This window comes from Orcinus orca, chromosome 1 (assembly GCF_937001465.1).
Source record: "Orcinus orca chromosome 1, mOrcOrc1.1, whole genome shotgun sequence".
Lineage (NCBI taxonomy): Eukaryota > Metazoa > Chordata > Mammalia > Artiodactyla > Delphinidae > Orcinus > Orcinus orca.
The window spans coordinates 212,027,356-212,050,678 of record NC_064559.1 but is presented as its reverse complement, the minus strand read 5'-3'; the positions used below and the strand labels follow the sequence as shown (position 1 = coordinate 212,050,678).

The window sequence follows — 23,323 nt, the reverse complement described above, 5'->3', positions numbered from 1 at the left end:
GTGTTGCGCCCTTTCTCCCAGTCCCCGTGTCCCCGACCCCGGCGGTGGCGCGGTGGACTCCGAATCTTGCCTACGGAAGACCTCCCGCCGGACCGGGGCGGGGAGAGCGGTTGCCACGGGGTTTTAAGCTGTGCTGAGGCGGGGGAGGGGGGCCCTCAAAGTCCGTGCACTCCCTCATCGTGAGGTGCGGCTTCTAACCTGTGGAGGCTCTCGGGATGAAGTTCTCTTCCCTGGCTCCAGTTACTCTGCGGACCTTGGTGGTCACAGAAAACTGGCAGTTCAACCTCGAGAACCTCGGGAAAGAGAACGGTAAACGAATACCCACATTCACTGGACCTGAAATGGAAAATGTAGAAAAATGTGACAGGAAATGGGGGCACAGAAAGGGCGGTGGAATTGGAATTCTTTCTCTTCCCGGAAAGAAATGTTTACTTTCTGTATCCAAGCGCTTGTTTTGCTTCCTGAGTTTTTGGTGACAGGAAAAAACCAATTTTTTTACTCCCCTCACGCTGAAAAGGGGTGAAGGCAGTAAGAACCCACCCTTGTTCATTTCAGTAGCGCGAGCACTGGAGAGTTACACAAGGAAGAAAACAGCACACGCTGAACATTTATTTTACTTTCGCAGAACAACAGTCCTAGATAGTTGCTACCATGGTGGCTTAACTTAGACAAAAATAACCAGGGGGCGTCCACAGGATCCACTGTACAGCATCGATGCATTACCATAGCAGAATTAACAGTGACTCAGCTATTTAACCACCATTTTCTAGAAAGAATTCATCTAATCACATAAATACTGAAATAAGTGAAATACAAATCACTACAGACATTTTGCACAATGTACTTTTAGTTCTCCGCAGTTTTGTTTGGTATAAAGCACATATAATTTGGTTCTGATATAGACAATTATTGATATAATTTTCAAGTTTTTCAGTGTGGGAAAGTCACTCTCACTGTGGCCCTCTGCAACGTGGTGCCCACAACACCGCCCTGGGCAGGTGCAGACGCTACTCACACATCTGCAGTCTAGAAATAGCACATCAGCTGAACGCCAGTTTTCCTCTGATGAAAACTGGAAAAAAAACCCAAAACACCAAAGACTTTGCCAATTAGAACAGTTTCCAACTCAGTTTGGACATCTAGGCATGGACCCAGTGGCCATCAAACTCAGAATCTCAGCCCTCAGGAGGAGAGGAGGAGATACTACAGAGACAGCAAACTGGAATGTTTTACACCCTGAGCTGCAGGGTGAGTACGCCAAGCGATGGTCAGCACAACCTCATGACTCTGCTCTCGGCCCCTCAGCCAGGATAGAGAAATAGGCAGACTCTTCAGGGGAGCTGGGACGTTCTTATTTATAAACTAAGAAAACAAAGAGGTCCCAACCAGGGCATGTACGTGTTTTGGAGAAAAACAGAGCCCTTAGCACAATGTTGGTCAAAGGCAAAAAGAGAGGAGAGTTTCTACCTGTAATAACATCTTTGTTTAATTTTTCCAACCCAGGGGAACAGTGAAAATACTTTCAGGCATCAGGAAGCACACCCCCTGGACAGATGTAAAAAGACATGTTGCATTTCTTTGATCCCCTCTGGCCCGTCTATAAATGACCGTCCATGGGACAGTCAGCGCCGCACAGGAGGGAAAGCCCACCAGTTTGGGGAAAGTATTTCAAGGGCTGGTGACGAGCATGGCTCCATATGGATGACATTCCTCGTGCAGCAATTTTTTACTGTTTGATTCACAAATTAAAGACACATTTTGGATTGTGCAGGAGTATTCTCAGCTTTCCAAGGCATATGATTTTAATGCTGATATGCAGGAAATTATGACTATCAGAATTCTTTTTTAAAAAAGCCTTTTTTATGCCACTCAGTAGTGGAAATTTCCTTGAAAGCCAGAGAAGTGTGGATACTACATCTCTACGTATCAATGTAAGTAAGCAGATGACCAGATTCAGAAGCCTGGTTCAAGAGTTTGTTTACAAAGGCACGGATGACGACCAAAGACATAGGAGGAAGGGACCCAATGTAACACACAACACCCGGTGTCAACACTGGTACGAGCACACCTGCGATGGTTCAGTGAAAAGAACATACTAAAAAACCACTAAACAAAGTTAATTAAAAAACATGTCTGTACGGTTATTAAACAAATGCCATTGCCAGGCTGCGGAAACGCCCAACATGTGGACGACTTAGGGGTGGGGATGCAGACAGAATGCAGCTGCAGCACATGTTTTGTGGTCTCCCACCCGGGATGAGGAGAAGTCTCAAAAGCAGCTTTGCTAGAAACTGCCTCATTTACTAATAATTTAGGAAAATCTTTCTTGGTCCTAATATCTAGAAAATCAAAACAGGATGAGAGTGGAGGGAGGGGCACGTCCACAGGAGGCAGGGACCCAGGTCCCTAACAACACTCGGACACAGGCGGCTGGCACCTGATAACACTCAGATGACAGTCTGCCGTGGGCAACCACAGATGCACCCCTTCTGTTCACGTCTCCCCATCAGCCGTGGGCACAGTGGCCACAGTCTGAGGGCAGAGGCAGCAGCCCCAGGGAAACGGTGCTTTCTCGCTGGTCCTCACAGATCAGTGCACCAGCCGCCACCCCAGCTACCGCCAAAGAATCCTCTTTAGTTTGGTTTTGGGGGGAAGCAGAAAAAGAGGAAAGGGATGAAACCTGGGAAAGTCACACGAGCAACCCCTGCACAGCGAAGGTGCGTGTGACCCGCCGTCCTCTGGAGCAGGAGGTCAGCTTCGTAAAAAGGTTGTTTGTAGTTTAAAAGGCCTCATTTTAATCCATCATCATTACAAGATTTTTAAAGTTAGCGGAACTTAATGAGATATAGTTATTGCTCTTTGTTTCCAAGAGATCTGCTCTCCAGGAGGGGCTCTTTTATATTTTCCAGCTGAGAAGCCAACTGGAAAACCAGAGAAGCAATCAGGGAGCCCAGGCCCCGAACAGCTGGGAATGCTGCCTGAGACTCAGGGAACGATTTGTGCCTTCGGGTGGCTCTGTCCGCAGGCTGGCTGGAGATGGCCAGGTGGCCAGCCCGCGGCCCCGAGTAGGGCTGCACCTGACAAGCCCCAGAGCTCTAGCCTGGTGGGAGGGAGGGGGCTGCGTCCCGATCAGAAATCCCAACGGGCTGCGAGGCAAGAGGTGAAGTGAGGGGTGGCGCCTCAGCCCACCACAGGCCTCAAACACCTGGCTGGCTGTCCGTCTGTCTGCTCTGGAGGAGGCGGGCCGGGCCAGGCCGTGGGTCCGACTGTGGTTTACCTGGCATACACGATGCGTTCCATAAGCCACCTATGCCTGTGTTTCCTTTTAAAAACCTACACTGTCATTTTAAACGCAGCATAACAAAAACAGTAAATATTCCACACTCGTCCTGCTCATCATTCACAAGGGAAAATCCTAAAAGCCTCGTTGATGAGACAAGGCAAGGCTCCTGACCAGTTGAGTGGGGACGGGTGCTCCCCAGGGGCGCTCCGAACAGCCTGCCTCTCACCCAGGGGAGCAGAAGGGACAGAAGCCCCCTCCCTGAGCCAAACACCGCGGGGGGCTGCCCGCAGCCTCGGGCTGGAAACCACGTCTGGGCCTCTGGGGAGCCCCGGCCGCAGGTGAGGGCTGGACCTTCAGGTGAGGAGCTCGGCGCAGCAGGCACGGAAAGGGGTGGGGCCGCCTTCGCTCCGTGAGTGACCTTCCCTAAGTGGTGCTGATGCGGGCAGCTCGGCCTCGGGCAGAAGGGCGGGACGCCGGGGCCGGACACTCCATCCTCAGGAGCAGGGAATGCCGGTCTCTGCACCCCAGCTGTCCCCTCTCCGCTCAGTGCCCCGATGCCGTGGCCTCCGTGTCTGGGCAGCGGACAGACTCCCTGACAGCCGAGGAGCCGGACGTACCTCGGGTGGCCGCCGACGGCTGGCGTGGGGAAGCGGGTTCTCTCCGCCGGCTACAAGTGGGGAGGGCAGCCGCTGGCACCTGGCTGCAGCCCCGGCTTCACAGCTGTCCCCAGTGGTCGTCACCCACAGAGGAATCGGGGCCTGGCCTGGCTGCAGGGGGTGCGCAGAGGCCGCCAGGAGGAGGTTGTCACGTGGCTCGGCAACGGCTCAGTGGCAGCTGTGGTCTGTGCCCCAGGGGCTGACATCTGGGACCCCGATTCGAGCTCCCACAGCTCTGACCGAACGTCCCAGGAAAGAGCGGGAAAGGCTGCCCACCCGCACCTCCCACACCCGGACTGTGACCCGTGGAGCCAGAGGCCCCACGCCTGCCATCCAGGGAGCAGGAGAGGCGAAGGGGGTCCCCCACTGGCAAGGAGCGGCATGGTGCGCTGCGCCCCTGAGGCTCCGGGGCTCAGTGGTGTGGCCGGGGGTCCGGGGGGAGCAGCGGCTCAGGGCTGCTGTCTGGGGACTGGCTGGTGGCCGCAGCCAGGCTCTGCATGGCCTCCCGCTGCTGCTGCTTGGCCTTGTTGTAGAGCAGGACTCCGGCTGTCACCAGCACGGTGCCCACGGCTGACAGGCTGGTGACCCTGTTGCCGAAAACGATGACGCTGAGCCAGACGGACAGGGCGTGCTTGACGGTGCTGGCGACACTGCGGGAGAGGACAGCGGGGACGTCGGCGGGGGCCGAAGGCGTCTCCGCTAACCCCACTCTTTCATGCTGGGGCCCTTCCTACTAGGAAAAAGGTCACCGAGAAGTAGCGACACTTCCAACAAAAAGCCGAGTCCCATCTTCACACTCAGCGTTTTGCCTTATTTTGCTTCGTCCTTTTTTTGACGGAAATATTTCTAAGTACATTATAGCTATCATGACATTTGATTCCTCACTACTGCAGCGTGCTCTCCACAGAACGAGGAAGGTTCCTCTGAGAGCGCCTGAGAGAACCGATCATTAGGGAGAGTATCTGGGAAGTGACACAGCCCTGCTCAGCCACTGCTGGGACCTCATGAAGATAAAGTGAACACGACAGGGCTTGTCTCCTGGGCTGCCATTGAGGACAATTTAAACTTAATTTTTGTACTTTTCTACCTAAAGCTATTTTCTTTAAAAAGAACTGGTTTGGGGACTGTCCTCGTGGTCCAGTGGTTAAGACTCCACACTTCCAATGCAGGGGGCCCAGGTTTGGTCCCTGGTCGGGGAACTAGATCCCATATCCCGTACAGCAGCCAAAAAAAATTTTTTTAATAAAATAAAAAGAACTGGTCTTCTGTTTTCTGCCTTTTTTGAACCGTCAACTAACAATCACTGAAAAACAAAGTTTCAGGGGTATGTGGATATAATTCCTGGCCCTAAATGGAAACAGGACCGTATGACAGACTGTGACAGCGAGAGCTTCAGGAGACCTCAGCAATCAGCAGGCAGCTCCCCTCCAGGACTCGGGCAGAGGGTGCGTGCACCCCGGGAGGCCCAAGGGCAGCGACGCACCTGCTGCCATCACTCCTGGGTACAATTCAGCTCTCCAGTGACAGTTCTGAAGTTAAAGGACAAAGGCCCGTTGGCTTCTACGACAACTTGACGGGCAGACCCGCTGACATCACTGCATGGATTTCCAGGCCTGCTGGCAACCTCAGCCAACTCCTTTCTATTTGTTACTGAAAATGCTCCGGTGTCAAATCACGCTTTCGCTTTCGCTAAGTCCGCCCAGTTACAGAGAAGAAGCCTGTGAGACCTGAGCTCAGTGCTAAGTTACCAGCAGGGAGCCGACGGCCACGTGTGGCTGCTCGTGTGAACTGATTAAAGTTAGAGAAATGTCAGACGTTGGTTCCTCGTGGCACTTGGCACGCCCCAGGCGCTCAGCAGCACACGTGGCCTGCGGCTCCCACCCTGGGCGGCCCAGAAGCGGGACAATCCGTCATCCCGGGAGATTCCACGGACAGTGCTGTTTCAGGCAGAAGTACACTCACACCACTCCAAGGATTTCTGCTTCTGCACAAAATCCCAGTGGGGATTCCCCTAAAGATCTGTTTCACAGACTTTCCTGTTCACGTTTCAAACGGCACCAATACAGAACGGCCTAGTAATTACGACCTGTGACCACAGCGATCGCTACATTTGTGATTCCACAACCACGAACACCTCTTATAAAACGTCTAGATGGCAAGCGTTCCCCTCTGCACGTGACCTGGAGGCACCTCACCTCTTGGGAGGTGCGGTCCTTACCTGAAGGTCACGGGAGAGATCCTCCCCATGAGGGCGTAGGCTGTGACGCTCTGCAGGTGGAAGAGGACGCCGTCTGCCAGCAGCAGAAGCAGCACGTCCTGGCTGTAGCGGAAGCTCCTCGCGTTCCTCCCGATCACCGGCAAGTCCTGCGCCAGAGCCAGAGGGATGCCCGCGGTGCTGACACCCAGACCCCAGCCCAGGGGCCAGCGCAACGCTGGAGCCCGGCCGTAGGACAGGACAGCCCAGTTCCACGTGTGTTAAAAAGAGAGGTGTGCATAGACGCGCACCTGTGCTTCTGTAGGACTGACGGGATCCCACGACACGCGTGAGCACAGGAGCGTGTTTGTGCCCACGCAGACACGTCTGGGAAGCAGCTCCACCAGGAGCGGGCCTGGGAGGGGCTGGGGGACATACTGCTCTCTGTTTCATAAGCTTCTGCCCTGGGACTTGTTCAACAGTGGTCACAATGTTTTTAAATAACAGTAGTAATAAAAAACAAGTGCAGGGGGACTTCCCTGGTGGCGCAGTGGTTAAGAATCCGCCTGCCAATGCAGGGGACACGGGTTCGAGCCCTGGTCCGGGAAGATCCCACATGCCGCAGGGCAACTAAGTCCGTGTGCCACAACTACTGAGCCTGTGCTCTAGAGCCCGCAAGCCACAACTACTGAGCCCGTGTGCCACAACTACTGAGCCCACGTGCCGCAACTACTGAAGCCCACGCGCCTAGAGCCCGTGCTCCGCAACAAGAGAAGCCACTGCAATGAGAAGCCCACGCACCACAACGAAGAGTGGCCCCTGCTCGCCACAACTAGAGAAAGCCCACGTGCAGCAACGAAGACCCAACACAGCCAAAAATAAATAAACAAATAAATTTAAAAAAAAACAAGTGCAGGAATTCACTGGCGGTCCAGTGGTTAAAACTCAGTGCTTTCACTGCCGTGGCCCGGGTGCAATCCCTGGTCGGGGAACTAACATCCCACAAGCCCTGAGGTGCAGCCAAAAAACAACAACAAAAAAGTGCACCTAAAAACGCTCACAGCAAAGTTTCCGGGACCCGCTGGCTGAGGTTTGGCCCCTGTGGGCACCGGACCCATACAGGACCCGCACGGGTTTGCTTCGCTCGGTCCCCCCCACCCCCCTGGGCGCGTGGCGGCCTCTGTATTCAGCACGCCCGGCGCCCGGGGCTCGCCCTGACCTGGGAAGGCACCAGGGCTGGACTCACCATGAAGAAGATCCAGGCCGGGACGAGCATGGCCACGGCTGCTGCACTGGTGTAGAACTGCAGCTCCGCGGCCCTGCGGGGACAGGCGCCTGATCCTCTCCCCGCCTCACCCCGCCCTCGCCCTCCGCGGAACCAGGGTGCCCCAGTTAATCTATCTCCTCCCAGATGATAACGGACGGCCGGGCCTGACAGGCGACCCACCGGCCACGGGACAGTGACAGGCAGCCTCAAACGAGCCGGCCAAGGGGCAGTTGGAAACAGGTGGGGTTTTCTCCCAAGTTGCAACAAGGTTCTTTTAAAGGCACCATGAAATGGGAGGGGTCAGGGCACAGGGTGGTCTGGTCTCCATGGAGCAGTGACACTTACGAGAACCTATATTTGTCCCCGCTGAGGAGCTTTTTGGAGAAAACGTTCTGCAAACTAGAATAAAGAAAAGAAGAGGTTACGAGAGGTCAGATGGTACCTCACACGGCCGAAGCGCCCTGTCCTCCAGAAACAGGGACACACGGCAGCTCCTTGGGGATGGCCCTGGCGTCTGCTGTGAGCCGGGCTGAGCTGCCCCTTTCACAGATGGGTAACCTGAGGCCTCAGAGGCTGAGGACATGCCTGAGGTTACCCAGCTCTGCTCGGCAGCGGCCACGGAACAGACAGTGTGAGCACAGGAAGACCCTGGGAAAAAAACAGAGACAAAACTGCTGGCCGGGAAGGCCCGCCGTGGCCAATGGGAAGACCAGACAGCGTCCAGCTTCCCTGGAGCCAGAGGGCTCAGCATTCTGAAGAACGACGCTGCTCCCTGGACGCTGGGTGCACAGCAGCTCTGGCCAAGGGGGCTTAAACCAGAGCAACGAGCCTGCCGCACAGGTTGACAGGCCCTGTCCCCCGCCTGGGGGTTTACGCTGCAGGCCCGTCAGAAACCTAGAGGGAGAGCCGTGTGAAGATGTTTCCTGCAGATCTAAGTCACGGGTCTGCAGCGTCTGCAGGTGAGCGAGGAGGCTTCTGGAGACCATCCTGTGCTCGGAGTTAACAGGCGATATGCAAACTACGACGTGAGCTGGACTGTGTTTCTGGGAAAGGCTGAAGGAAACACAGCAAAGTGTGAGAAATGAAATGAAAGGTGATTTTTCATTTTTCAGCTGTATTATTCAAATTCAAACCCTCCAGATGGGCCTGTTTCTCTTTGGAAGTAATGGCAACAAGAAACCCTTGGATACCGTGTTGCTGCTGTTTCCTCTCTTTTCTCAGAAGTGGTGACGCTGAGAGAGCAGGCTGTGCAGAGGTGTCAGCAAGACGGCTCAGCCGCCACTGGGGTGTGACATCTATCCCCCGTCCTGCGGGACACGGAACCCCACGCGGCACGGGACTCACCAGTCCATGATGTTGGTGGACAAGGCGGCCGAAAACCCCAGGAAGTTGAAGCTCATCTCGGTGGCCGTGCACAGCGCCAGGCCGCCCATGACAGGGATGAGCGAGAGGTTGACCAGCAGCCCTGCGGAGCGACAGCACACAGGGGCCGGGCTGCAGCGCCCCCCAGCGGGCCGGGCTACCCCCCACCCCGCCCCAGGAGTGCTCTGCACGCTCACTTCGTTTGATTCTTCTCGCTGGACGGAAAATATAGCACATGCCTCCTGTCACCCGCTCCAGAGCCAGGTGCCAGGGGCACGGCAGCCAGAGCCACCAGCTCCAAGCCCTGCTCCCTGCACCCCACCCCCCGACCCCGAACCCTCATCTGCAAAATGAGTCGGGTGAAGGGTGGTCTCCAGGGAAGGCTGGGAGAGGAGGGAGGCCCCAGACCCTCAGAGTGTCCAGCGCTCCTGCCTTCGTTCTGAAATCTAACCAACAGCCTTGACGTGAAGGTAAGGCTAAGACCATTCGGTGCAACAGAAAATCACGTCCCTCTGCACACAGGGCATCCAGCTTCATGTGGTACCGCTGCTTTGATTTCAGACACAGCATTTCATTTATCTTGAAATTCAAAGCAGATGAGGGGACTAGCCTCTCGTGTTCAGCAAAAAGGAGCAGAGATGCAGCCCTCAGATGACCGTAGCCCCCACCCCCGCCGAGGACAGCGCTGTCCACACAGCAAACCCACAGGCCCACGTGGCCTGAGGCTGAGAGCATCACCACAGAAGGAGGCCTCTGCTGGATGGCGGACCTCACGCAGGGGCCATGGCTGGGAGGCCGTCCAGGGGGCAGGCGCCTTCGTGAACTCGGGGCTCTGCCAGGGCTGACCCACAGGGCGTCACTCCTCTGGGGACCCCAAACCTTGGGGTCCCTCAAGTCCTGGCACCTTCATCATTCTCCAACGCCTCCCCAACAGACTTTTTTTTGCTAAATTTTATCAAGATTTCCTAATTGTTCTCAGCAAGACAGCTGGTTTTCTACACACGTACCCACCGCAGCTGGAGCCCAAAGTGTCATGCTTTTAAGGCCCTTGAGATAAATCCTTTCTGCATGGTGAAGCTTGACGTGCGGTCAGGCTGTTTCCTGCCGAGTACGATTTTAGGAATCGCTTTTACACTTTGATCTGATGCTGTTTTACCATCACCTAAGCGTTTGTGCGGCTCCAAGGGCACGTCTGCGAGAAGCCTGGCAGCGCCCCGTCCGTCCCCATCCTCCTCTCTCCCTGAGGCAGGTGCCGCCTTGTTTTACCTTTTTGTCATTTTACCAGTTGAAGCAAGCACGTGTCTCCCTCTGTGAGCGCCCCCCACCCCCGGGGTCAAACACGACGTGTCACGTCCACGAGTCTGCACTCTGCTTGTCTTCACGGAACCACACTCTCTAAACGGTTGGCGGGAAAGTCCGGGACGTGTGCAGCTGGCAGCGCGTGCCCGCAGCCCAGGTTGGAAATTTGTAACAAGTCCCCTCTGCTGAGCTTTGGGGAGCCACAGTGGAGGGCAGGAGGGGGTGCGGAGGAGGGGCCGGGGCGCCTGGCAGATTCCTGGGACAGAAATGGCACCGAGGTTACCTGCCTGTCACTCCTTCACCCAGCTCCTACCATCCCGGGCCTCTGAGGCTAAGAAACGACAAGGAGGGAAGTGGAGGGAGCTGAGCTCCAGGGTGACGTGGGTGGGAGCGGCCCCCGGAGGAGCTGGCGCGCCCGGGCGTTGGAGGCTGCTCACCGGTGTGCTCCCCCAGGACGGTCCGGGACAGGATCACAGTGAAGATGGGGGCCGAGCTCTTCACCGTCTCAGCAAAGGACACCGCCACATTTTTCAGGCTGACCAGACCCAAAACCACTGTTGCAAACCTAAGACAGTCAACAGCGTCACAGGGATGAGTTGGTGCCTCTGCAGCCACGGGGCAGACCTGGTAGGAGCCCAGAGGGTGTGCACGTCTGCCCCGCCCCCGCCCGGCCCCCTCCCTCCCAGGATCACCTGATGGTAACAGTCAGCCAGGGGGAAGTGTTTTACGTGTAAAAAACTCAGTCCCTCAACCAGGAACGTTAGCTGCTTACCTCATGAGACCCACGAACAACATGGTCATGATGAAGTTGGGAGGGTAAGAAAGCCGGGTTTTGTGCTGATACAAACAGCAGGGAACAAATATTTTAACACAGCCGATGAGCGTGGTTGACAGCATCTGCACGGCCCCTGCAGGAGGAGACGGGGGGGCGCCAGCTGAGCAGAGGGGCTCCGCCCCGCCGGGAGCTCCATCCCGCCGCCAGCGCCCGGTGGGGTACCTAGCATGCTGGGCTCCCCTTCCAGCAGGGACAGGATGTACTTGTTGAGAAACAGGGTGCAGAAGCTGAAGAAGAACCAGAGTGTGAGGTAGATGAGGGCGCGGGCACCCCACACGCCCAGGTCCGCCTCGATGACGGTCGTCTCGGTGACGGTGACCGTGAGCACCTGCTCGTCGGGGCCACCTTCGCTCTGGCCAAATGCGATCTTCTCACTCCGGTGGCCAAACACGGGGCCCCAGGCCAGGAGCGGCCGTCCCCCCGGCTTCTCACTGGGGCCCGGAGCCAGCTCTGCCAGGGCCGCGGGCTTAGCAGATGCCGACATCTCAGGGGTGGCGGGCAGCGCAGGGCAGGGACGCGGGGACGGAGGCAGCGGCCATGCAGGTGGCACTGGGCGGGGCGCGGGCTGGAGTGGGAAGGAAAGGACGGCATTGCGTGAGCGGCTAAGGTCCTGCCGAGTTTAATCACCCACTTAGAGTAATTTCAAGACGCAAACTCGGGGTCCTGGCCTTGTTTCCAGCCCCAAAGGAGCGGGCGCCCCGACAGCTCGGACTTGTCTTCCAATAAGTTTCTGAGACCAAAGCCTTTACCGGCCTCCGTTCCCTCCCCACACACCTGACCCTCCAGCCGATCCTGCCGGAACTCCTTCTACAGTACCTGCCAACCCCTGCCTCTTCCAGCCCCGCCCCACCCCCAGGGCACCCCGCACCCCCCAAGCACCGGCCCAGCCTCGAGCTCATCCTCCAGGCTGCCCTCCCACAGCTCGGCTGAGGCCTGGGCTCTCCGCCCCCACCCCGGAAGCTGTCACAAATGCTCTGCACCTTCCCACCCACCCTGGGACCAACCAGAGCCGCTGAGGAAGGGGCCCCCTCGCCCGGAGCTCTTCCCACCAGGCTGGCTCTCCCACGCCCTCACCAAACTTCTTAATATTTCATCCAGTGTTCTGAGTTGTCCTTTGTGGGAGGGTTGACCTGCCCCGTCAGAGACTCTGAGTTTCTGTCCCTCCATCGGGTTTTGAGTTCCAACCCCTGCGTTCTTCGAGTTCTATTTGTTACCGTTTCAAACTGGCCTGTTTCTCTCAACTTTCGATTCCTTCTTTGCATCCTCTCTTTCACGGTCCAACAGCTCATCATCCAAGCCCTGACAGTATGACCCTCAGCCTCTCAGCGGGTCAGCGGCCCGCTGGCTCGAGGGGGCTGTTTGCGTGCACAGATCCTCGGCCAGGGGACCTCCTCCTGGGCTTGAGGGCGGGCGGGCCTTGGAGCGGGCATGGGCACTGCCTCTGCAGGTGCCCAGGAGAGGGTGATCCTCCCTCAACAGACCCACACCTGCTTGGCGCTCAGGCCTGTGGCCACGACTTCTCAAGAGAGACCCCTCACTCCCTCAGATCACAGGCGAAGTCCGACCCGGTCTCTCCTGTTTGCTGGTGGGTGAACGCTTCAAGTTCCGGCCCTTCTTTTTTTTAATTTATTTTTTTGGCCACGCCACGCAGCTTGTGGGATCTTAGTTCCCCGACCAGGGATTGAATGCGTGCCCTTGGTGGTGAAAGCGCTGAGTCCTAACCACTGGACCGCCAGGGAAATCCCAGTTCTGGCTTTAAGCAGCATCCCAGTGACGACCACCTGCCCAGCTCAGGAGCCCTGGCCACTCCTCCTCAGTGACACCAAACCGCAGTTCCCAGCCCCCTGCCCCCACCTCTAGGCAGCCAAGCTGGCTGCCTATGTCCTCATCCCTCCGATGCTGACATTCGGGGGGCGCCCGTTGTGCTTTAACCTAACTTCCAGGCATGCGTGACCCAGACAGACTTGTGACTCCCTGACCCCACCTGAAGCCAGGCTCCTGGCTGAGCAGCCCCCCAGCTCCCCGTGTCCACCCAGTGCTCTCGGTCACCCCACAAGCTCAGCAGCACCAGGTCCCGGTGGGCACCCAGGCCTGACATGCACCCCGACCCTCGGGACACCAGGGCAGCTCCCCAAACGCACCCCAGACCACGACGAATGCACGAGGTCCTCCCGTGGGCCCCCACTGCCCCCGCGATACACACGAGCCCTTCGAGCCCTCTGGGCGCTGACGGGGCCAGATCTCCGCTAACGCCCCGTCCTCCTTCCTCTTCCCAGCCCGGTCCCGCCGTCCTCTCTGGGCCACACCCTGCTGGGAGCTGCACCTCCGTGGGCTGGACCGGCTGTGGCCCAGCGGGGGTATGGGGAGCCCGTGCTGCCCCCCAGCTGGGAACAGGGGCCCAGCTGCGGGTGGACGGAAAACACAGGAACAAAGCCCGTGTATGGCTCGGGATCCCCGAGAGCAGAGAGATGGCGCCCCACCCCCGGGCCCCTGGCTGACCCCGTCTGGATGCCCAGCCCTGCAGCCGGGCCCCCCCAGGGCACAGCTCCCACTGGCCGCGGGGGCTCTGCCTGTCAAGGGAGCCCCCGTCAGGCCCACCGACGGCGCCAAGCCCCTCTCTTCAGGGCCCCAGACCCGGTGTTTGTCACACAAGCCCCGACGCCACCGCTGAGGCCCCAAAAGCAAACCTGTTGGCGAGGTGACGCTCCAGAAGCCCCCGGGGAGGGCCCCATCGCCCTTCCTCTCGCTCGTCACAAAACGAGGCTGGAGGCAAGGTGCAGGCGCTTCCCCCGACGCTCTCCACTCGGTTTCCGTCTGGGAAACGCACAGCTTCCCAGGCAGCACCGCCAGCCGGGCCTCCGCCTCCTTCTCTGCAGCTCAAGGAGCTCTGGCCCGACGCCAGAGCTCCGCCGCTGAGCCCCGAGGCCCTGGGGCGCCCGCTCTCCTTCCTCAACAAGAAGCTGCTTTGAAACAAAGACGGGTCCGTGCAGTTCCACAGCTGCCGCTCACCTGGTGACGGTGTGGTATTTCACTGGATGAACAAGCCACAAGGGACTCATCCCCACTGCTGACCACACCGGGCCCCAGACCGTCCACCACGTCCGTCCTGTGCAGGTCGTTCCTTGTGTTTCTGCTGGGTCTGCGCCCACGGGGCACCCACGACCCCCGAGGTCATCGTGCTGGGCTGTACCCTTACCCGCCCTGGAGGTTCTGCTCCATCTGCCCCGAGGGTGGAGGGTGTTGGCGGCCTCTGAAGAAGCAGAATCCATCACAGACACACCCCCGCCCACCCAGCACACGAGGCTCCAGTGCCTCCCGACTGTCCCAGGCTGAAAGCAGGTGGCAGCACAGACGCAAACAGATTCAGACCGAAACGGTGGGGATGGGACCTTTCAGGAGTCACCGCAAGTGACAGGGAACGTAAGAAAGAGTCAGCAGAGCCCGTAGCCGGGATGGCACGGGGACAGAGCGTCCGTCAGATGGGGTCAACACGGCACTTTTTTGCCAGCAGCAAAACAAAAGCCAAACAGAACCTAGGCGCCTGTCGACAGGGACGCAGATGGCAGCGGGTGGGGATGGACGCCCACAGCGGGCAGAGGGAAGCCGCACACGGGCGATGGGTGATGGGCAAACCTTACAGCCGTCGGAAATGCTGAGGCCGAGTCGCGGAAGGAGACACACGACACAGCGCCACCAGTGCACTCAAGTGTGTCCAGACACAACATGTCATTAGAAATAAAAGCACAGAAAGTGCTGTTAAGAGCAAAGAACTGGGAACTCAAGCTGGGGGTGGGGTGGGTCTGGGTTGGGCCGCAAGGACAGGGGACGCAAGCGGGCAAGCATGGCGGGCGTCGTGCTGTTTTCTAGGCCGTTCTGAAAGCTGAGGATTTATACATGAAAAAGAGCCAGGCAGCACCTGGGGAGACAGATGCCTGTTCAGACCAGAGCCTCCCGGACCGTCTGCCCTTGGTGACCTGGTCTCAGGTGGCGCCAGGAGCTTTCTGTGTCCTGCCGCAGGTTCCGGACTGGAAGGCAGCAGGCGCTCCATCACAGACCAGCACTGCTGTCCACTGCGTCCAGAGCAGGGCCCAGGGAGCCCAGGACGGATGCTCAGGCTCCCTCCAGCGCGTGACCTCTTCCTGACCATCGACAGCCCACAAGCAGCCCACCCAGCCTGGTGACCGAGGACGCGACAGCCAAGGGACAGGCAGACCCCCCCGCTTTCACGTGCAGCAGGAGGGGTCGGCAACCTCCGTGTGTGTAGTTTCCGGAAGGAGTCCAAATGCCTCTGGAGTCAGAACAAGGGCTTTGAATGTCTTAAAAAGTGAAATCACGGGACTTCCCTGGCGGCCCACTGGTTGGGACTCTGCGCTCTCACCGCAGTGGCCCGGGGTGCAATCCCTGGTCGGGGAACTAAGATCCCGCAAGCCGCGTGGCCCAGCCCCCAAACAAACAAACAGATGAAATCAACTTGGGAATGGACGGTCCTGTCTTGCTCCTTCTCGACAAGACTCCCCAAGTCACACCAGGGTTCCTAGTTGTTTGCTTGCTTTTGCTTCGTCAGGCGATGGGGGTCTGAGGCCTGGAGGGCTCCTCCAGCGGCTCCGGGGGTGGGCCGGGGGGCTGGAATAAGGAGGGGCCACTACAGAGAAGCGGCGGAGACCAGGCAGTGAACGAGGCCCCTGGGCTGTGATGGAGGCCGAGGTGGCAGGGAAAGCAGAGACCAGGGCGGGTGGCCCTCCAGGCCGGACGCCAGAAGACCCTTCTCTGGGGAATTCAACAGGCACGGGACAGACCTTGAGGACAGAAATCAGGGCCCCAAGGAGAGGCCTTGACGGAGAAAGCAGCTGAGCAGCCCGAGCTTCTGGTCACCCTTCAGTGCCCTGGGAGCTGAGCCAAGGCAGGAGACGGGGCAGGGGGAGCCGAGTGCCCACCGGCAAGCAGGACGTGCTGCTTTGAAAGTCACCAGAACAGGGTCCCTGGGGATCAAGACCAGGGTGGCAGAAGTGGAAATCTCACCAGGGGCCCCGGGCTCCCAAGAAGATCCGACTCAGGACGGGACTTGACGTGGAGGCTCCGAAGGCCCCCAGAAGCACACGGGGAGCTCGAGGTGGCGGGCATCAAGGATGCAGCCACCAACGTGACCGGGGGTCCTGCTTCTGGACACAGCCCACAAGGGCCAAAGCGGCCCCATCCACAGCCCAGCCACCAGAAGGAGAGGCAAGGCGCCTGGGGAAAAGCTTCCACGACTCAGCCTGAGGACAGGTGAGGATCAAAGATCAGAGACCACCTGGCCCGCAGGCTGCCAGTGGGGGAGAAACCGCCTCCTGGCTGCTCCAGGAGGGACAGATGGACAGGATGCAGTCGTGCAGACAAACAGACGAAGAAACTGTCAGGAATAAATCAGCGGGATGAAAACATGGCAAGACTAGAGAGGAAACGTCCCACTGCTGAATGAAACTACGGTGTCCTCCGACTATTTCCCTGCGAGGTATTAACTGGTGACCAGGGTCAATCACAACTTTACCCCCCGGAGAAACGAGCGGATGCCCCTCCACGGAGCCACCAAAGTGGGAACCACCAGGAACGAGACAGACACCATGTCTCCCTGACCTGAGGCGCTGAACCCGGCACCGCTGCAGTTTCCCTGCCACAGGTGCAGATCTGACGGTGAGAAAACGCAGGCGTCGAAAGCCGAGGAGAGGAGGATGGACGGCAGAGGACACCAGGCCAGGGGCTGCAGACCATTACAGCATCCACAACGCGCAGATCCTGCCAACGCCACGCACCTTTTCAACATTCACGCCCTCTGGAACCAAAAATGATCAAATCAATGACATCTCTAAAACCAAAAATCTCTAACGTGCAATACAGACAGAACTACCCGAACCAAACCACCACTCGGGTGAACAACGTCATCCCACTGAAGAGCGAAGGGCAGGAAGCCGGCCAGTAACTGCGCCAGCGGCGCGGAGAACACGCGCAGGCTCCAGACGACACCCCAGGCAGGCGAGGTGCGGCAGACAAGGGTATGCGCTGCGGGGAAGGAGGGGTGGCCGCAGGACGCCTGTGCAGGCCGCTGCCCCCCCCCCCCCGGGAGGCCTGGAGGCAAGGACGCCCCCAGCAGCACAGCCAGCTCCTAAGCCTCATTCTCTGCTGGGCTGAACCAGCCTCCTTGGAGGAACGGCTGATGCCAGGGCTGGGGCAGGAACTGGGTCAGAAGGAGAGGGAGGGCTCCTAGGGTGATGGGGACTTATCAGAAGGACACAGGGGCCAGCGTGAGGGATGCAGTTTGAGAGAGAAAGTAAATAATAGCAAAGGGTTAGAAGCCACACATCCACCACGATCACTAAACGGGGAAAGGAGAAAGCACTGCCTTCTGTTACAAAGTCAGATGACTGATGCAATTAGAAAATCTCCGTTTGGCGACCATGCCCATGATCACACTAACAATCGACTCGGGCTGGGTGAAAATTTAGAAATAACAGAATATTTAGTCTCAAAGTGTATCCCTACAAGGTACGTGTTAGTAACAAAGGGCACTCGATGGAGGTCCAAAGGGGAGAAGACAGGAAACTTCCTTGAAGAAGGAGGAGAAGGGGGAGGCGCCTATCCAGATAGGAGGATTCCAGGTCACGTGCTGTATTGGCGCAGAAACAAGTAAACAAATTGGAACGGAGGCCCAGAGACTCCGCACAAGCAGAATTCTGGTCCAAGACAGAGTGGGGCTGTGGCTCGTTGGAGAAGGGAGGCCACTGTCGCTGATGCTAGGATGGCCGTTATCCACACCAGAGAAAACAAACTGGACCCTGATCTCACAATTCTAGACAAATAACGATTAGCAACACCCACAGAGCACTTCCTAGGAAGCAGGTAGGGTCTGACCGAGCATCTCACACATATTAACTCAATGAATCTTCACAACAACCCTTGCGGAGGGACGCTGTCACCCGTGTGAGACACATGAAGTGGGGAAACGGCCTCTGGCCACAGTTCAGGGCTTGAACCTGCGCAGCCTGTCTGTGAAATGCAGCTGTGTAAACCCTTACGTTTAGAGGAGAATGTAAGAGAATATATTCCTGATTCTGGTATAGGAAAAGAGTGTCTTTTTTTTTCTGCCCGCACCACACAGCTTGCAGGATCTCAGTTCCCCGACCAGGGATTGAACCCGGGCCCAGCAGTGAAAGCGCTGAGTCCTGACCACTGGACCAGCAGCGAACTCCTGAAAACGAATATCTTAAACCAATGCCCATAAAGGAAAATATAAATAAAACAGACTGTGTTGGCTAAACTAAGAGCTTCTGTGCCATCGAAACGCACTATAACGTCTTGTAACACGAACACACTAAATGACAAAGCGACAACCTGGAGGAGGCAGTTAGGACGTGACAAAGGAGAGGGAACGGATTCCTACAACTTAATAGGAAATGTGGGCAAAAGCACCAGCGCAGGAGAGCGTTTCCAAACGGCCGATAAGCACGAGAGAGGATGCTTATCAGCCCTCCAGCGCCGTGTAACGCGGCACCGCACACCCGGCGGCACAGAGCAATGACACACCTACGACCCCGCAAGCTTCTCTGGTCGGGACTCTGGCAGCAGCTGTGCTGGGCAGTTGGCCGTCACGATGGCAGGAGGGGCCGAGGCCTCACCCGAAGGCCGGGGCGCCTGCTTCCAAGCCCACACGCGCAACCCCCGGCCAGCTGTTGGGGGAAGACCCCTCCGCGGGGCCGCCCACAGCCGGCACCTGGCCTGCATTGGAACGGCTGAGAGAAAGCACCCGAGGAGGCCCGAGTCTTTTTGTAACCTCGTCCCCTTCTCGTTTGCTGGTTTGCTGTTCGGAGCTCATTAGAAGGCCGGCCTCGAGGGGAGGGGCTACAGAAGGTGAGAATGCGGGGAGGGAGGCAAGGTCACGTCCCACCACGGGGGTCGACCTCACCAGCGGTCAGGGAGCTGGACACACCACCCACCCCCACTGCCAAAAACCATCAGGTCTGACAACACCCAGAGCTGCTGGAAGGTGTGGATCCAGAGGCCCCCAGACACAGCTACGGGGCGGCTGGTACGAGCACTTGCGGAAATGGCGTGGCAGCCTCTTGAGAGCCACGCGCCTGCGCACCCTACACATCAGCACTTCCACTCTCGAGGTTCCCCCAGGGAAGTCCTGCGAGAGCGTCCAGAGTGGGAGTGCCCGTCATGACGGCTGGGAAGTGCGACCGGCCACCCATCGGAGAATGAACGTGTGCTGTAGATTTGGCCCAGGAGTGAGGACGAGAAACGTCCTGCAATAGCCACGGCGGCCGGCCGGCCAGGCCCTCTCTGCCCGGATGGTGGGCGGGCACGTGACCGCAGCACTTACCACTGGTTACCGGCCGCAGCGCCGATCCTGAGCAGAAGGCCCGCTCCTGGCTGCGGCGAAGCCCCGCGCGGCTGCGCTGGGCATCGCACATGGAGGCCGGCAGCGGCCAGGTGTCAGCGGCCCAGAGCCCAGCAGGTGTGGCTCAGCCAGCCCCGCGGAGACCCCAGCTGCCCTCCCCAGCTCCGGCTCGTGTTTCCACCGCCCGTTCTTCTTTCTCAGCCCCCGTGACTCCAGGTGCCTCCACGAGAAGCAATTCTCATCCTGCGAAAGACCGAAGGTCAGCGGCCCCAATCTGACAACGAAAAACTGACCCCACCTTCCAGGTCGGCCTGGAAACAGGGCGGACAGGGCTGAACGCAGGGCTCGTGGGGCACTGCTCCCCGCCCAGGCCCTTGGTGACAAAGGTCTGAATTATTGCCCTCTCAGATTATAGCACAAATAACAAGAACCGAAACGTAGCCTTTTCCACCCAGCACGGAGTAGGTGGCTCACGAGGCCAGGGTTGACTCTTAACTTTACTCCTGCCTAGAGCTGTCTTCAGAAGAGGGTGCACACGTGGGACTGAAAGGAAACCAGGTCAGCGACACGTAGCGAGAAGCACACCTGTGACACTTCCGTCACGTGCAGGCGCTGAGCCCCCTCTCCCACAGCCTGAACGGCCCAGCCTCCGCCAGCCCTGCAGCGCGGGCTCACGACCCACGGGGAGGGTGCCTGGTTCTGAAACGGGGTGGGGGGCAGGACCACCACGGCACATTCTCCACCGAAGGGAAGTTTGCGTGGAGGTTAGCGAAAATGAAGATGTCAACTTTCCCATCCAGTTCCGTAGACCCTTAAATTCTAGGGCCTGTCAGCCTGGGGTCAAGAGTCCCTGTTCTCCAACAAACAACTCAAGATGTTCTCAAATGCCTGGTGAGGAAATCTAGGTTGGTTCAAATTGTCAGCAGGGCAGTTTAGACAAAATATACTTAAAGTCTACAAATTTTATACACTAATTCAGAAATTCCACCTCCAGGGATTTATCCTAAAGAAATAATCCAACAAAGGCCCAAGATTGTACATACAAGGATGTTAAAAAGCTTTGTTTTTAAGACTAAGAAGCTGACACTAGCCAAGTGTCAGATAAGAAATTTGTAACAAACCCTGTCACATAATGGGACACTGTAGCCCTGCAAGTTTTGACAAAAATAGATTTGTCATAGATTAAGTGAGAGCAGAGTTACAAGCCCTCTGCACAGTATGTTCCCGTTTAAAAAGTACAAATGGTTCAGAAGCACACAGGCGAAGTTACCAACTGTGGCCAGCTCTGGGAGCAGAATCTCAGGTCCTTCACATTTCGTTTGCGTTTGGGCTCCTCTTCATTTTCTAATTTATGTGCACTGAACATGGATTTCTTAACAACAAGGACCTGTATATAGCACAGGGAACTACAATCAATATCTTGTAATAACCTGTAATGGAATGGAAAAGAATCTGAAAAAGAATGTGTGTGTATAACTGAATCACTGCTGTACACCAGAAACTAACACAACATTGTAAATCAACTGTACTTCAATTTAAAAAAAAACTTTAAAAAGAAAATGGACTTCTGTAATGTAAAAACTTTCCTATTCCCTCCCTTAATGTTCCTTTTCATGCTGTTTAATATTGTTTTATTCTGCTTTACAATGTTACTTACAAGTTTAAAGATTTTTGGTAAAGTACATTGCACTCTACTAAAAAACAAAGAACTTTAAGCCACTAAACAAAGAGTCTGCCTCTAAATAGCTTTTTTTTTTCTCTCTCTCTTTTATACAGCAGCAGTAGGTGAGCAAGGTCCTCAAGGCTTCAGAAGATGAGCTTGGGGCGGTGGGGCGGGGGCACTGCCTGGACCCCACAGGCCCCGTAAAACCCGCTACAGGAAAGTCACCTGAGGACTACAATGAAGTCTTAGCTCTGGGCCTGACTGGGAGTTTCCCACTCCAATTTACAAAGTAACAGTCCGCTAGGACCAGCGCCCGGCAGGATGTTAGTCATTATATAATTTCCAGTTTTCTAAAATCCTGCATAGAAAGACACCAACTGCAATGAATTTGCGGGCGATCGCGCCCTTTGGTTCCGGATCGGACGGAGCATCTTTACCCGGTTCTTTCGGAAGCGGTTGCACCTGCCGCTCGGAGGCCATGCCCCACTTCGGGGGGGCATCGGCGGGAGGGGGGGCTAAAACGCAAGGACACCCGACCCTGTGCCCCCCCCATCCCGCCTCTGACAGCCCACCCCCACGACCCGGGCGCGGCTCCCCCCACCCGCTCCGGAGACCCCAAAGCCCCGCCGCACCTGTGCCCAGCCGCCCCGCCTCAGGCGCCGTGCGGACCCGGGACGGGAACGCGGCGCCGGCCGTGGAGGCCTGGGGTCCGAGCGGACACCTGCGAGGTGGGGCGGGAACTCCATGCGGTGGACGCTGAAGGAGCGGACCGGTCGTGAAGGCGCGAGGGACTGTGCCCCCCGGCGGCGTCGGACGCCCAGGCGCGCGCGTGCCACGGTCCTGGGGTGGCCCAGCGGCCGCGCCCGCAGAGGGTCCTGGGCCGGGGAAGGGAGGTGGCTAGTGGGGAGAACTTCGGCCCAGACGCAAAGGGCGACCCCCGCAGGCGACCCACCCCGCCAGCTTAATTCAGCGCTTCACCCACCGAGAAGTCCCCGGGCTAGACGCCGCGCGGGCCCCGCAGCCTCGGGGACGTGCACCGGTACCCGCAGCCGCATCCGGGCGGAGTTTCAGCGCGCCGGGGCGAAGGACGCGGTCACCCGGGGCCCCGTCGCCCCCGCCTCCACACGGCGACCCGCCCACGTCTCGGCGACTGCGGCTCCCCGCGCGAAAGCCTGCGGGTCGGGCCCGGTGGGCGGGCCCCAAACAGACCCCACCCCCACCCCGATCCCTGCGGGCGGTGGGGCGGGCACGGGGGCGGGGCGAAGCGGGGCGGAAGTGCCGCTACCGGCCCCGGAAGCCATGAGCTGGAAGTGACGCGCCGGAAACCAGCCATGGCTCCCCGCTGGCCCGCGGGACTCGTTCCGCTTTGTCCTGAGCGTCTGGGCTTATCTGCCGCCGCTGCTGAGCCGGTGGAGGGGCCACGCTACTGGTTGATTCTCCCCCGCTGTCGTCCCCTTGGCACCCTCTTGGCCGTAGCACTTCAGCCCAGGCGGGGGTGGTGATCATGGGTGACGGCGACCCCCATCGTCATCCCCTTGGCACCCTTCGGGCTGTACCACTTCAGCCCAGGCAGGGGTGGGGCGAAGGCGATCCCCGCGGCCTTGGTACCTTCCGGGCCGTACCACCTCGGCTGGCGCCCCTCGCGGTTTTGCCCCTTGACACCTTCCGGGCTGTACCACCTCCGCCCAGATGGGGGGGGGGGAGCGATGGCGCCCCCTCGCGATATCCTCTGGCGTACCACTTCAGCCCAGACGGCGACCCCCTCCGTCCTCCCCTTGGTACCTTCCGGGCCGTACCACCGCGGCCCAGGAGGGGCGACCAGTTCGTGGACCTATAAGTCCCTAAGGGGCCGCCCTCCGAGTTTTGGTTTCAAGGGACAGAAATTCTAGCCTCAACACGCCTCCTTTAGAAGAGGAAAGATAGAGGGAGTGTCTGTCTTCCCAGCATCCTAGCATCAGAGGAGCTCTAGGGGCACCTGGACCCCGAGGCCACGCCCCTGGAGAGGGCGCTGATTGGCCAAGCTGTGTGGAGCTCCGCCTGGGGGCGTGACCTCGGCCCAGGTGAGCGGCGGGCTGCGCTGGGTTGGTCGCATCTGCTGCGGAGCACCTGCCCAGACCGGTTCTCCTCCCCGCTTACTTTTTAACATGATTTTAAGGGGCAAGGGTACAGCTAATGGGCTTTTTTTTTTTTTTTGGTATATGTATCTCCTCCTGCTTCTCTTTCAACGTCAGATTCACATATTATCTGTCTTTTTGTGGTGATTTAATTATCGGGAGAGAGGAAATCTCAGAATGTTAGTGTTGTTTTCTTTTTTAAATTGAAGTATAGTTGGTGTGCAATGTTATATGTTACAGGTGTGCAATATAATGATTCACAATTTTTAAAGGTTA

At 57.9% G+C, this 23,323-nt stretch overlaps 2 protein-coding genes across 17 annotated transcripts in view; both read right to left on the bottom strand.

Moving 5' to 3' along the window:
• Positions 1–4,192, bottom strand: part of LOC101281161 (cyclin-dependent kinase 11B) — a 21,371-nt gene extending 17,179 nt beyond the window's left edge. Inside the window, exon 1 of the mRNA XM_033432687.2 lies at positions 3,901–4,192. The gene's annotated coding sequence lies outside the window, so the exon portion shown is untranslated. The remainder of the gene's footprint in view (positions 1–3,900) is intronic.
• On the bottom strand, positions 590–23,323 carry SLC35E2B (solute carrier family 35 member E2B). Of its 16 annotated transcripts, none has more exons than XM_033432692.2 (11): positions 21,916–23,323; positions 16,510–16,705; positions 11,059–11,461; positions 10,834–10,969; positions 10,499–10,626; positions 8,745–8,865; positions 7,986–8,048; positions 7,746–7,799; positions 7,380–7,452; positions 6,158–6,303; positions 590–4,589 (listed from the first exon to the last, which is right to left on the bottom strand). In XM_033432692.2, exons 2-11 carry the CDS (start codon positions 16,642–16,644, stop codon positions 4,352–4,354), a joined length of 1,497 nt encoding a protein of 498 aa, XP_033288583.2. In that variant the 5' UTR covers positions 16,645–16,705; positions 21,916–23,323; the 3' UTR covers positions 590–4,351. The 16 variants fall into 16 exon arrangements, with proteins under 16 accessions (XP_033288583.2, XP_049552228.1, XP_033288589.2 ...); XM_049696271.1 differs by lacking the exons at positions 16,510–16,705; positions 21,916–23,323 and adding an exon at positions 13,906–16,503 and having other exon boundaries at positions 11,059–11,123; positions 11,225–11,461; XM_049696283.1 differs by lacking the exons at positions 16,510–16,705; positions 21,916–23,323 and adding an exon at positions 13,906–16,503 and having other exon boundaries at positions 4,532–4,669; positions 11,059–11,123; positions 11,225–11,461.